Genomic DNA, 15,487 nt, shown 5'->3' with positions numbered 1-15,487 from the left:
CTCTCCCCCTCTCCCTCGGCCCCTCCCCTGCTCATGCTCTCTCTCTAAAATAAAAAAAAAGTTAAACAAATTAAAATAAAATGTAGAAATATTATAAAATAGGAACAGAATTGTCATTATTTGCATGTATGATGATTGTTTGTTTAGAATATACAAATTACCTACAATCTTAAAACTAATAAGGAGTTCAAGATGATTGGAAAGAAGAGTTAAGCAAAAATCTACTAAGTTTCTATAAACTGCCAGCCAATGACTAGACTGTTTAAGAAAAGAAAATTTACAATAAAAACAAACCACTTCAACAATATACATAAGGTACTTAGCAACCAAACAAAAATGTGGAAAGGTCTTGTAGGGAAAATTATAAAATACATTTGAAAGTCATAAAAGTTAAGCTTTAAATAAATGGAGAACTAGATCATGTCCACGAATGGGGAGACTTAATATTTACGTATAGAAATCATCCCCCAAATAATCTGTAAATTCAATGCAATTTACAACCAAAATCTCAACATTATTTTCATGGAAACTGAAATGGTGATTCTGTGATTCTTATTTTTTTAAGTTTATTTTTTTATTTATTTTGAGAAAGATACAGAGAGCAAGCAGGGGAGGGGCAGAGAGAGGAGACAGAATCCCAAGAAGGCTCCACACTTTCAGCACAGAGCCCAATGCAGGACTTAAACTCATGAACCTTGAAATCATGACCTGAGCTGAAATCAAGAGTTGGAAGCAGGTTCCTGGGCGGTTCTGTCAGTTAAGCACCTGACATCAGCTCAGGTCATGATCTCACCGTTCATGGGTTTGAGCCCCGAGTTGGGCTCTGTGCTGACAGCTCAGAGCCTGGAGCCTGCTTTGGATTCAGTGTCTCCCTTTCTCTCTGCCCCTTCCCTACTCACGCTCTGTCTGTCTCTCTCAAAAACAAATAAACAAAAAAATAAATAAAACAAATAAATAAAAATAAATAAAACAAACAAAAAGAGTTGGAAGCTTAACCAACTGAGCCACCCAGCGTCCCTGATTCTTTTTTTTTTTTCAGCTTATTTATTTATTTTGAGAGAGAGAGAGAGAGAGAAGGGGAGGGGCAGAGAGAGAGAGGGAAAGAGAATCCCAAGCAGATTCTGTGCTGTCAGCACAGAGCCCTACGTGGGGCGCAAATCCATGAACCCTAGACCTGAGCCAAAATCCAGAGTTGGACGCTCAGCTGACTGAGCCCTTCAGGTGACTCTGAAGTGGAGATTCTTACATTCATAAGGTATAGTAAATATATAAGAATAGGCAAGACACATTTGAACAAAAATAGTAAAGAAGGGTTCATGTGTTATGAGGCTATTAAAACTATAGTATTGGTGCAAGGATAGATTGGAAAACAGACATATGGAGCTCAATAGCGTTAAATGCTATTGCAAAAAGATGGGCTCATTAATAAATTGTTCTGGGGCAATTGCTATTCATACAAAAAGCAAAATAAAATAAAATTTGATCAGTACATCACACCATACAGAAATATATATTCTAGGTAGTTTAAAGATCTCATAGGGAAAAAGTACTACTGTAAAACTTTTTGAAGACACAACAGAAAAATAGTTTTATTAAGTCCTTTGGGAAAATATTTCTTAATATTCCCAGCATACAAACCATAAAGGAAGATACTGACAGATTTAACCATATTAATAATTTTAAACTTCTATATGATCAATGATGCTACAGGTAATTGAAAAGGTAACTTATTACCTGGGGTAGATATTTGCAAATCATATACCCCCTCTCCCAATTATTGTCCAGAAAAAAAAAAATACACACACACACACACACACACACACACACACACACATAGTGCCTACATATATTTATATATGTATGTATATGAATATACACATATAAAGTGCCTTTATGTGTGTATGTGTTTGTATGTGTGTGTGTACATATATATATATATAGTGTCTGCAAGTCAACCAACAATAAAAGACAACTGAAGAGAAAATGTGAGTAAAATATATTACAATTCTCAAAGGAAGGCGGTATAATACTCAATAACATTATACAAATATACTAGCTTCACCCGTAATTAGAAAGTCCTTACATCCAAGATATTAGCGAAATAGAATGTCTGATAATGCCAATTATTGGGAAGATGCAGCGAAACAGAAATGCTAAATCAGTGGGTCTTTACTGTTGTTGTACATTACAATCACCCAGGGAGCTTTAAAACAAATAGCATCCTTGGGTCTCATCCCCAGAGTTTCTGATTTAATTGGTCTGGGGGTGGGACTTAGGCATTAGTAATTTTATTTTTATTTTTTTAAGTTTATTTATTTATTTTGAGAGAGAGAGAGAGAGTACACACAATGAGGGGAGGGGCAGAGAGAAAGGGAGAGAGAGAGAATACCAAGCAGGGACCATGTCGTCAGCACAGAACCCTACACTGGGCTCCAACCCATGAACTGCGAGATCACGACTTGAGCCAAAATCAAGAGTCCCACCTCAACTGACGGAGCCATCCAGACACTGTGGCATTAGTCATTTTGAAAGGCTAAGTTATTTTTTCTCAGCTGGAGTTCAGAACTACTGCTCAGCACGGTTGATGGCTGAACACATCAGTCCCATTTGGAGGGTAATTCAGCAATACCTAGTACAGATGTGCACCCCTATGACCCAACAATTCAGCTCCCTTTGAAGGTAACTCCCTTCGAGAAATTCCAGCACAAGTGTAAGAAGGTATGTCCAAGGATCACCGCAGTACTGTTGTAACAGCAAAATTGCAAGGGCAACCCAAATATCCCCAAGTAGGAAAATGGATCAGCCAACCTCGGGTTATTTATGCAATGTAATACTATCCTGTGGTATTATTTATGCAATGTAATGCTATCCTGCGGTATTATTTATGCAACGTAATACTAGCCTGCAGTTATAATAAATGGACTAGACACCTATGTATCAACATGGATACAACTCCAAAACAATGTTGAATGTAAAGTTATGGAAGATTATGGACAAAGCTTTATATATTTTAAAATTTGAACCCAAAGTAATGGTATAACCACAAATAGATACCAACACCTATAGACATATTCATGTCTGGATCCCTCCCCAACACATACATATATACACACAGTAAAAATTCTAAAATATACACGGGGAGCACAGACAATTTTAGGATAATGATTTCTTGTGTGGGACGGAGGGAGAAGAAAAGGAAGTAGTGCTTTAACTGTATTTGTGTTGTGTTTCATTTTGCTTTACAAGGTATCTGAACCAAAGTTGTGGGTTGGCAGATAACTAACACATTAATTTTGCATGTTTGAGATTTTATAATAAAATATTTAAAAGGCAAATGAGCAATGTACTTGTATGATCATGGGGGTGCATATCTTGATTAGTTTTAATCATTGAAAAAAATATTTTAAAAACATAGAACTAAAAAGTAAACAAAGCAGTCACTGGATTTGGAGGCCAGAGGCTAGAATTCTCATCTTCGTTCTGCAGCTAATTAGTGATGTGTAAATCATTTCTCCATACTGGTTTCAGTTTCCTAATATATAGTGTAAAAGCCTTGGATAAGATGATCCAGAATCTACTCTAGTTTCAAGTTTCTCTGAATCTAAAGTTGTGAGAGGACAGTATACCTGATTTTAATTTTTCTCTTTTTTTTTTTTTGGACGCCATCTTCAAAGTATATATTTACTCATGGACTGACGATTCCAGAAAGTGCTACCCTAAGAGACATTCAGTAAACCAACAGTGAATCAAAGATGCAATAAAGGGGGGAAGATTAGCTTAAAATGTTCTCATGACCCAGATTAGGAATAGTAGAAAAACAAAAAGAAAGTATCTTTAAATCCTCAATGCGTGCCACTCACAAATTTACGAATGAGTTGTTTCTTTATTCATTTTCTCATGATTTCATATGTCATATCTTTTTTTTTTTTTTAATTTTTTTTTTCAACGTTGATTTATTTTTGGGACAGAGAGAGACAGAGCATGAACGGGGGAGGGGCAGAGAGAGAGGGAGACACAGAATCGGAAACTGGCTCCAGGCTCTGAGCCATCAGCCCAGAGCCTGACGCGGGGCTCGAACTCCCAGACCGCGAGATCGTGACCTGAGCTGAAGTCGGACGCTTAACCGACTGCGCCACCCAGGTGCCCCTCATATGTCATATCTTCAACGAGCATCTACAGACCAGCTTCTCCCGACTGGTCATATAAACGGTTAATTTATAAATTTATAATTTATTATAAATTTATTATAAATTATAATAAATTATAAATTTGTGAATTTATAATAAACTTATATTTTATACATGGTTAATAAAAATGTTATAGCTGTAGATGTTATCGTAAATTTTACGTAAGGTACATGCTTTATACTGCAAAAAATCTGAGCCCTTTCCCTTCATGCTCCCCACCTTCCGGTAACTTGAACAACTGTTCTGTCTTCTAAGTATTTTCTTTTTGCTTCCAATGAGAACCTGGCTCAACGTGAACAACTAAAACACATTTGCTCACTCATGGGCTATATTTAGCCAGCAAGGTTTCGTTATCTACATAAACCTGCAGAAGTGAAGCACAGAGAAGCATGACGTGGGGGTGAAGTCACACTCTACATAGAGATTAACACAGAGCAGAGAAAACTGAAATCCATTTCCAGCACACGTACAGAAACTCACTACTGAGGTCTTAATTTCTCCTTGCAATGCATCCCAGCCTACTATCTATTCTAGGCTACCTATTTTCTGCTAGAAATGCTGTCCACAAAGTAAAGTAATACAGAGGAGCCTGGATAATCCACAACTTCGCTAGGCACTTGAATGAAAGAAACAATGACAGCAAACAAAAAGAATGTAGGATGCCAGTTGATGGGAGCATTTTGGGACCTTTTTTCTTCCTCCTCAATTAAAATAAGTGAATGAGGCTGCCTATATTACCTGCATTACAGGTTAAGTAAGGGAGGCTTAATGTCAAAAGTGTCATAGAATATTTAGTACCACACCTGGAAAAAGATGAAAGATGGCAGTCATTTCTTGCTAAATGTCATTGTTATCATCATCATCATCATCACCATCATATCATCATCACCATCATCAGCACCACCTGTTAGCACCATAGGATTATGACACTTCAGATTTTTCCAGGACACAGGTTTATAAAAGAATTGCTCAAAGCAGCCATTCTCTTTACAAAGGAGGGTTGCCCAAGGTTGCAGAGATGACATGAGAATCTGAAGTTTAGCAATATAATTTCCACTGGGGGAAAATGAAGTCATAGAGGCTCACTCTCACTTACCAGGTAGATAACAGGCCCCTTTAAAAAGGCAAAATCTACTGAACATTTTTCTTAACTAATGACGAGCAGTGAAACTCACATTCTTCATGGCTCTTCTTTTTCAGAGTTGGGCCCCCAAAATTCCACAGCTAACGAGTATCCAGAATCCATAAGGAGGGTGCCCCATAGAAGGAAGCACAAATCCTTTTGCGCAACTAAATCAGAGAGCAAGTAATTCCTCTAAAGGCTACAGACATCCAGGATGGCAAAGACCAGACTCTCATTTGGCTTGATTTTTCACTGTTCTGGGATCACCCCCTCCCTTTTGGGCCATTCCAAGATTGCACCATTATTGCTAATGCTTTCAAAAGTGGGACACAGATTCCCGTGGTCCGCAACAGGACTTTACCCTTGGTCTACGTCTAGTTACTACACAACATGTAGGGAAGTATTTAAAGGACACCTGTAGAACCGAAATCATATACTCTCCTAAGGGAAAATAACAGAGGGTCTGGCAGATAATGATATTTAACTGATGGGCTAAACATTAACAGGGCCACTTCTGGGAGCGCTTGGCTTTGGTGATCAGGAACCATGTTTGCCAGAATGAACAGGATTCATGTTTCTTACAGGACAAGGCAGACGGTATCTAAAGACTAGGGGAAGTTGGAGGGGAGAATCCAACTCTTCATTCATGGAAGGGGCTTCCACAGATTGTTTTTCTTTTGAATGCATCAGTTCAGATCACCTGGTCTGCAGATAGCTCTCATCTGGATGATGCCTTTAGTGGGGGGAACGGGGGTCCAGAGGAGGCAGAGGACATTCCTCTCTTCATTCTTTCCCAAATATCAGCCAAATAACACTTTGAAGCATCCAGCTCTTCCCCTAAAAATTGCTGGGAAAGGTACCACGACCCCTCCAGTAGCAACCCCCCAATTCACAAGCATCACATAAGGAGGAAACGGCTGACAAATGGGGGGTGTGTGTGGAAATTAGGAGTCTGGAGGGGAACAGAACATTTTGGCCACTTCTAGTCCGTCTCCCCAATTACTTGCGCACTGTCTCACCTCACCCAGCTAGATCAGCTTGACGGCTCTAGATTCCCGAGCAGGCACTAACATACTCACTAACATACTATAGTTCAACTTAATAGTGTAATCAAGGAAGGGTAATAGCATCTGAAATGTTTTAATGTTTCAACGCCCTCTGGCCAGAACATGAGGTTTTCTTTCCCCCATATTTGCAACACGATTTCACGGTACATTTTCAAAAGGGGTTCACGAGAAGTTGCAGTTCTAGTGAATTTTACTCTCTAGATTTACAGGTTCATCTGCAAATCTACCTAAGTATTCCAGAGAAGTTGGCAAAAGTTGATTCGCGATTTGCTTGCTATGGCAACAACACTCTTTTCAGAAGAAAATTTTATGTGCTTGCTTTCCAATCTAAACTATAGTTTACGTTTCCAGAGGAAATGAAGCAAAAGATATTCACTTGAAACATTAATGAAATTAAATGATTCTCGCAATAAAAACATAAGCATTACCATAAATATCATCTGCTACCTGCTAAACAGTGTTAAGGGCAGGACACTTCCTATCTCCTCCTGTAATTTATTTATGAGCTGGCAAAACATTTTACTTCAATTTCAAGTCCAACTGATAACTTCATTAAGATAACAATATGCAGAAGAAACTTATGAGGGGATTAACAAGGAAGAAAAGAGAACAACAAAGACACGATACTTACTTTCAGTGGTATTTTTAAAGTCATCCTGAATTTCAAATTTGGCTTTTTTTGTTTAAGAGCAAAGACTGATCTGAGCTATAATCCTTTGGTCCTCAAGAGCATATTCCTCCAAAGGACACATCTTTCAGAAATCTTCCTTTTGGGTTTATTTCTCCAAGTATTCAAGCTCTACTAGGAGATAGTCAAACACAAAGACTGTCCTTAAAAACAAAACAACCCCCCCCCCCAAAGTCCACAATGTAAGCAGCAAAGGAAAATTAAAACCTCTCCAAAACTAGCGTCAAATTCAGAACTGTAACTGCTCCCCTATCTCTGTCTGAATGCGTCCCCTTGTATTCCTGGTGACATTTCTCATCAGCCAGCCAGGGCTGTTCTCCAGCAATGTGAGCGTGTTTGAAGAGAAATGAACTCAGGCTCTGAAGTTCCTTGTAGTAAAGGAAAACATATGGAGGATTTCCTGCTGAGGACTCCCCGCCGAGGCACAAATTCGAGGGGGTGTGGAATTTACTTGTTAAGGCTCTCCGTTTTCTCGACTCAGCAGTATCTGCTCAGCAATGAGCCCACATGCGCACCGCTGCTCTGAAGAGAGTTCTGGTATTCTGCAGTAACACCACCAGCAGGGACGACTTGTAGGAAGCAGGTTCACAGTATGTCAGTGCCCCCCCCCCCCCCCCGTCTGTCCTGTGTTTCAGTCACACGTTACGTCCAGGACCAGATAAATGTAGGTAAGCACATTCTACGGGAATCCGGCCTTCTTTTCCCATTTGTTTCTTCCTTGTCTCTTCGCCGCCTCCCCCTGATTTCTTATCTAAGGTAGGCAGTTTCCGGATACGTGCCCTCTGTAAGCACGCACCCCAACATTAATTGAAAATGTTGCTGGTGTTTTCTTTCTCCGTCTACTCCTTCCCCACTTGAAAGTACGGTCCTAAGGACGGCACATTTCAAAATAGATTATGAAGACTCAGGAATGTTAAATTGCACTGATGGTGAAAACGATGTTCTACAGAAGCCACTCACCATCACAGAGGCCTGCCCACTGACCCCACGGTTTGATGCTTTTTAACTGGAAATACAAAACACAAAAGAGCCAACATCCAGAACTTACCTTTAAAAGCACTACTTGGAGCTACTTTCTTCCCCATCACCGACAGTGAGGACACTTCTGCCCCTCAGGGGAGGTTTTCCCCAACCCGTCTGGCAATCCCATTCTCAAAGCATTAACCATGTGTTAACCTCAGTTCTCCTAATAATTCACTCTAACTCCATATCCATCTTTTATATTACAAACTGGTGTTGAACATCCTCTAAAAATAAGCTCCACATGATCTCTCTTTCCACGCCAATGCCTTTGTGCAAGCATTGCTTTTGTGGAGCAAATGTTTCCACAAGCCCAGCTGAGTGACAGCGTGAATGATTAAAAGCAGTAAAAATGGTATAAAGATGTATAAGTTGTATGTGGGGCTCTGGCCTATCTGGGTGGTGGGCACAAAGCAAGCTTTGGTGGGCTTAGTGAAAAAAATGCCAAAATCATCTGGAAAGAGATTTCACGTCAAGGGTCCCCAAACTACGGCCCACGGGCCAAAATAAGGCCCGCCGTTAGTGTTTGTAAATAAAGTTTTATTGGAACACAGGCACACCCATTTGCAGCGTCTGTGGCTGCTTTCATGTTTTAGTGGCACAGCTGAGTAGTTATGACAGAGCCTGTATGGCCCATAAAGCCTAAAATATTTACTATCTTGTCCTTTACAGAACAAGTTTGCAGACCCCTCTTCTATGTAACTGAGGGTCACTAGATTAACTATGGATCCTCAGGCTTTTTTTTTCTCCTGAGTTGTGTAGTCAGAGGTATCATGGGATCATATTTCAGGAAACGCCAATCACTCAAATGTCCTGCCACCACTCCCAGAGTAGATGAGGCAGGAGAGCTTGTTGGGGGTCTGGGGTGGGGGGGATCAGGCCACATTGGGGTGTGGTAGGGTGGCATAGTCAGAGGCAGAATTCAGACATCATCGAGAGAGGGAAACAGAGAAGCACCATAACACCATAAATGGAGGGAAAACCTAATGAAGATTGGTTACAAGTCAGGATATGGCATGTGAAACATGCCTAGAACAAGCTGTTGGAACTAAGATCTGGAGCAAAAAGGAAGGATGTTGGGCCCTTTCTCTCTGGTGGCCTGGTGGAAGGTGACAAATGTGTCCCAGTTTGGACTCATCTGCCTCCTTCTCAGTCCCAAGGAATCTGGACAGTTGGCCGTCCAACTTGCCAGTGCCTGTGCAGAAAGCCCGCGGAAGGCGAGATGAAAAGAAAAACCCAAAAGCCATGTTTTCCCAGGGCTTAATACCTTCCGACTCCAGGGAGCTTAGGTAAGAAGCAGAGAGCCACTCGGGTGCTGTTGGGGGCCACCACGGGCCACTGGAGAAAGACAGGGTCTCTGTTCTCTGAGTCAGTGAGCTCGCTGAGAGAGCTTGCACCGTGAGAACAGGAAGGGGATGACCTCAAAACAACCCGTAAACAAGTATGAGATCATCTGTCCTACTGGCCGGTTTTGGCCTGGCCTTTTCACCCCAAAGCCAGCCTGCATTTTTTTTTTTTCCAGAATAGCTGACCTGCATGATTTGATTACTGCCTGTTACTTTAAACTCCCTGCTTTAATTTTCCCAAACTCCACAGCCGTCCCAAAATACTGCTCAGGTTTTAAGTTTAATTCCTTCTCCGTAACTGATGAATGGTGACCGGGCTTTCTAGGCCCTGCAAATGTAGCTCTTTTTTGTCAGTAAGTCGGCCCATTGACAAGTATTTCTTATGCTGCTCCCACGTGCCAGGCACTGTGCTGAGTTTTGGCTTTAGGACTAAGTCAGATAGGCAAGGCCTCTGGCCTCACGGAGAGGAATGGAAAACCCCGAAACATACAAACAGGATGCTTTCAGATCACGATTAGCAGCAATAAGCAGAGTGCTATGATGCAGAATAACTGTGGGGCGGGGCAGGGATTCCGTCTCAGGTAAGGTGGCCAGAGAACTTTCTGAGAAGTTGACACATTAGCCAAAGCTGGAAGGGGAGAAGCAGCAAGTTGTGCAATGAGCTCTGAGAGCTGCGAGTTCAAGAACAGAGGTAGGAAGGAACATGGCATGTCTCAAAAAGCAGAAGGGACACTGGTGTGGCAATAGTGGGCAAGTGGGGGAGGGGTCAGGGACAGGAAGAGACCAGATGGTGTGTGGCCTGGTAAGGAATGATGAGGAGGTCTGGATTTTTTCCAAGCGCAAGGCAAAACCATGGAAAGGATGTAAGCCCAGGAAGGTCTGTGATCTGACTTATGTTTTCAAAAGGATTTCTCTAGCCTTGTTGTTGAAACTGGATTGGAGGGGGTAAGAGTGAAAATGAGGACATCAGTGGAGAGATTAAGTGTTGGCTGGGATAAAATGGTGCCATTAGTGTTGAAGGGAAGAGAATGGTTTTGAGATGTGTTTTGGAACATAACAACTCTGCCCCCCAACCCGAAACGATCATCCGAAACCATCTCATTTAGTTGTTTGCATGTTAATTTTTCATTTCCGCCCACTTGAAGGAAACTCCAGAGATCTGGGACCTTATCTTCCTTCGTCACCACGGTAGCCCCAGCCGCCAGCACACGCGCCACACAGAGAAGGGACACGTGTCATTCCGCCAGCCGTACGTCAGGTATCGTGGACTACAAGCGAAGACTGAGCAGGGTGGGTCTGGAAACCACAAGGTGACAGGGGAACACAGAGCTCTACAAAGTTACCTTTGCTTCTGCAGCTGGACCGAGTGGGCGGATACAGCAGATGGCTCACTTGGCATCTTTTCTAGCCCCTTCTGAAGTGCTTCCTTCACAGGAGAGCCTGGGCAGCTGAAAAGGACACCTCTCAGTTGCCCTTGTGGCTAGGGTTCTGCCAGTCTCGCACACCCTCAAAGACTTGAACTTAGTCCCGTTAAGTGAAGAACAGCGATGGCACAAGACGCATCCCTTTTGCAGGTGCAGATTAGCAGGCCAGCAGCACAGCTCTGCAGGCCACAGCTGGGGCCAGCAGCACAGGCTGTGACCAGAGCAGTCACATGGAGCCCCGTGCCTACCAGGGCTCTGTACCGGGCTTACCGCGCGGTTATCACAGTCACTCTTAGTAATTTTGAACAAGGGGCCTGCGTTTTCATTTTGCACTGGGCCACACAAATCACACCGCCAGACCTGCCCACAGTTCTGGGGTCGGCCTCCTCCTTTCCTAGGGGTTGTGCTCCTGGAGCCAGCAGTGGCAACAGCTTCCAGTTCCCTGCATGTCCCCGCAGGTGGCATGGTTGCTTCAGGAGTCCATATCTGGGACAGTGGCTCCCTCGTCACCACAGTGAGGGGGTTAGTCACTTGCAAGATAGCTCTGCTCACCGGAGTTAGCTCAGAAGCCATTTTAGGAGTCCCAGCCCAGATCCTGATCCTCCAGATTTTAGTGATGTTGTAAGCAAATTCCCTTTCTGTTTGAAATAGAGGGGCAGATGGCGCCTGGGTGGCTCAGTTGGTTAAGTGTCTGACTCTTGGTTTTGGCTCAAGTCATGATTGCACAGTTCATGAGTTCAAGCCCCACGTCGGGCTCCATGCTGTGGCGTGGAGCCTGCTTCCAATTCTGTGTCTCCCTCTCTCTCTGCTCCTCCCCCACTCATATTCTCTCTCTCTCTCTCAAAATCAATCAATCAATCAACAAATAATCTGTAAAATAGAGTGCATGCCTTTATCTTCAATACTACCACACCTAATTAGGGACACTCGTGGAGGAACACACTGCCTGCTTAAAGAGCTTTTCTCCTGTTCTGTTGAGATGGCAGAATTTAGCAGCAATACAGAGATTCTGTGCTCTGGACACGTTCTTAATTAGCGCTTGGATGCTCATGTGACAGGAGGGACATGAGCAAGCTGTCTGTCCAGACATATTGGTGACTGCCGGGACAAGTTACCACAAACAGAGTAGCTTAAAACAATAGGAATTTCATGGTTCTGGAGGTTAGAAGTTCCAGATTAACATGTGACAGGGTTGGTTTCTTCTGGTGGCCCTGGTGGAGAATCTTTTCTCTGCCTCTCTCCTGGCTTCTGTTGGTTGCCAGCTAACCTTGGCTTTTCTTAGCATTCCATACTCCAATCTCTGCCTCCTCAGTGTTCAGGTGGTGTTCTCCACTGTGTGTCTGTTTTCGCCCCTTTTTAAAACTTTTTAATGTTTATGTTTGAGAGAGAGAGAGAAAGAGCAGGGGAGAAGCAGAAAGAGAGGGAGACACAGAATCCAAAGCAGGTTCCAGGCTCTGAGCGGTCAGCCAATGTGGGGCCTGAGCCCATGAACCATGAGATCATGACCTGAGCCAAAGTTGGACGCTTAACCGACTGAGCCACCCAGGTACCCCTATTCTCTTCTTATAAGGACACTAGTCACTGGATCCAGGGCCAATACTCATCCACTGTGACTTCATTTTCACTTAATTACACCTGCAAAGACCCCACTTCCAAACAGGATCACATTCTGAAGTTCTGGGTGGATGTGAATGTTGGGGGAGGGAGGGAACACTGTTGAGCCCACTACACCCTTTAAGCCTATGGAATGAAATAAGGCCATCTGATGGATCCACATAGAAGTCAGACATCCTGTCCTGGCCAACTGAACAAACCAGCTACAGACACGTGAGGTTAGAAGGACTTGGAGGAAACCATGCTGCTGCGGAAGAAAGTGAAAGACATTGCAATTTGTTTCACCTTCAGACTTGCCCTACCATCCACGGTACCTCTGTATATGTAGCGACGTCTTGCTTTCTTCCAAAGCACTTGTTGTCAGAAAATCTTAAGGTTACGGAGAAATATCCATTTACCCAAACTAAATCATCAAAAATACCAACCCCGTCATCTGAATTTTTTTTTTCTCTACGAACGCACCCCTCCGATTTTGTCCTGTCTAGGGAAATTTCCATGGTATCATCATTAGCAAAGGACAAGTGTTCGTGCAGAGGAGAAAAAGGTCAGGCAAAGTCATTGAAACTAATGTTGCTTCACTCATGCACGGTGACAACTTTTTACATTTCGCAAATCAAAAAACAATTTGAGCTATTTTAGATACTTTTTTTTCTAGTTCAATGGGATCTAATTCCTTTAAGCTGAAGAAGCAAGTATTTCTCCCCAAAAATGAATACCTAAAATGACACTACAAAATATAGCCTAAGGATGGAGATATCTTTTTTTTATGGGCATAGAAAAGAAAATTGCATTACTGAACTAGACAAAAAGCCATTCCATCAGAACCGTTTTATCGTTTTTCACTGTACATATCTTGCCATGAGAGAATTACATTTATCAGGCTGCACTGAAGCTATTTATTCCCTTCTTATTCCATTAATTAAACTATAATACAATCACTTGGGTTACCCATAACCAATCTTGGGAAGATTAATATAGGATGCTATTCTTTTGCTCATATTTGTCTTCTGCATGGTAATGAGATGGCAATAAAGTTTATGTTCCCATAACGTGTATGAATTGTATTTGCACCAAATAGCTAACATCAAAAATAACTACTGGTATAAACAAACCACATAACACAATCATTCTTGGCACACATTAATGTGCCACTGAAAATATTAATACAATAGTCCTTGTAACTACAAAAAATATCTGAATGTTTAAGCAAGGAGAATGCATGAAGAAAAAAATTACTAAAAATATGTAGGGTCTGAAAAAAATAGCGAAATAGATTTTGGTGGTTAGCTATCAACTTACCTCATCATTAATATGCACTTTGAGGAAACTAAGACTTGCACTGTTCTAATCTGAGTATTTGTCTCCATATAATTTAAAATTCAAATTTACAATGCAGAACCATTGCTGGTATATAACAGATACTCAAAACCTATGCCATTTGGCCATTTGGCCACATTCACATTTATTAATAAATTATTTCTCTCACCACTTCTCAACAAAGTTTTTTTTTTTTCCCAACGTTTTTTATTTATTTTTGGGACAGAGAGAGACAGAGCATGAACGGGAGAGGGGCAGAGAGAGAGGGAGACACAGAATCGGCCCAGGGCATCAGCCCAGGGCCTGAACCCACGGGCCGCGAGATCATGACCTGGCCGAAGTCAGACGCTTAACCGACTGTGCCACCCAGGCGCCCCCTCAACAAAGTTTTATAATCCATTTGCTTTAGGTGGAGAAATTAAGACAAAAAAATTTTTGAGATTTGTTTTTCAGGCCTATAGAAGAATCAGAGCCACAGAAAGACAGAAAAAGACTGTGGGGGCCTTTGCACAAATATGCCTCAATTTACACCCATGTTTCTTCTCCTTTCGTTTTTCCATTTAACGGGATCACAAATACCTTATTTTTGTATGTTTTTATTGTCTAATCATGACAATCATTAACAGTGAACACAAAATCCTTTAGAATAATAAATCTTCATGTTTGTAATTCCTGCTTTTGCTTCCTGAGGATACCGAATAAAATCACAGGCTCTCCTACTTAGTTGTTCTCTTCTATGGGTAAAGGAGGGCTCTGAATATCCAGGATGATAGTTCACTTTCCTGCGGTTAATACAAACATACAGCACTCCATCTTCACCCGAAGACACAGATCGATTGATTTACCAACACTGACAAGGCGAATTGTGCACCATAATTCTCTTATACAAGCTCCAGTAAGTAAGTCGGCCCCAAAGTCCAGCTCTCATTTAAGTTAGGCCAGAGCCATCTTGCACTTGATGGGCATGTAAAAAATTCTGAATGAAAAGAATCTGAATGAATTAGCAACAATCAAATGGAATTCTTATTTTAATTATCACCAATTCCAAATTGTTCTCACACTGAACTCTCTGTTGCTGTCCTGGATCACTTTGACAGCTACACAGTTCTTCCGTTAGCTTTTTTTTTTTTTTAAGCTTATTTATTTATTTTGAGGGGGGGGGGGGAGGGAGAATCCCAAACAGGCTCTGCACTGTCAGTGTGGAGCCCGACGCTGGCTTGAACTCATAAACTGTGAGATCATGACCTTAGCTGAAAATCAAGAACCCACCGCTTAACTAACTAGGCCACCCAGGTGGCGCCCCCTCCCTTTCGCTTTTATATCCACACCTCCCTTCGACATCCCCCCTCCTTGTCCCCTGACAAAATTTTTTTTCTCTTTATTACTGATTCTTTTTTCTACTTATTCCTGGATCACTTATTCCACTTAGCATCCTTTCTTCAACGTTTAAGCTTTTGTCTCTCCTTTTCGACATTCTTCATTTCCCCCTGACTGTCCATCTGGATTTCTGTTGATTTCAGATTCTGGTTAGTTTCTTCTCACTCCACCTCCAGTGGCTATCTATTCACCATCCCACTGGGTTTCTCCAGCACAGTTCATCCCGAGTATTAGTGATGGTAAGTGGAAGGCATAGAGCCACGGGTCAGTGTAAATACCACTCAGTAATATATCCAGCAACCCTAAGTATCTTTTTTTTTTCCT

General features: G+C 42.0%; 1 protein-coding gene across 2 annotated transcripts in view; it reads right to left on the bottom strand.

Annotated features, from left to right (window-relative positions):
- Window positions 1–15,487, bottom strand: part of KIAA1217 (KIAA1217 ortholog) — a 760,759-nt gene that overhangs the window by 387,321 nt on the left and 357,951 nt on the right. Inside the window, exon 1 of one of the 2 annotated variants that reach the window (XM_043564640.1) lies at window positions 8,114–8,201. The exons of the other annotated variant lie outside the window; for it this stretch is intronic. Coding sequence (XP_043420575.1) covers window positions 8,114–8,150 — 37 coding nt within the window. The 5' untranslated portion in view covers window positions 8,151–8,201. Of the gene's footprint in view, window positions 1–8,113; window positions 8,202–15,487 lie in introns of those variants that run through there. 2 annotated transcript variants of the gene reach the window in all.

Source organism: Prionailurus bengalensis, chromosome B4 (genome assembly GCF_016509475.1).
Source record: "Prionailurus bengalensis isolate Pbe53 chromosome B4, Fcat_Pben_1.1_paternal_pri, whole genome shotgun sequence".
NCBI classification, from domain to species: domain Eukaryota; kingdom Metazoa; phylum Chordata; class Mammalia; order Carnivora; family Felidae; genus Prionailurus; species Prionailurus bengalensis.
This window is presented reverse-complemented; position numbering and strand designations above follow the sequence as displayed.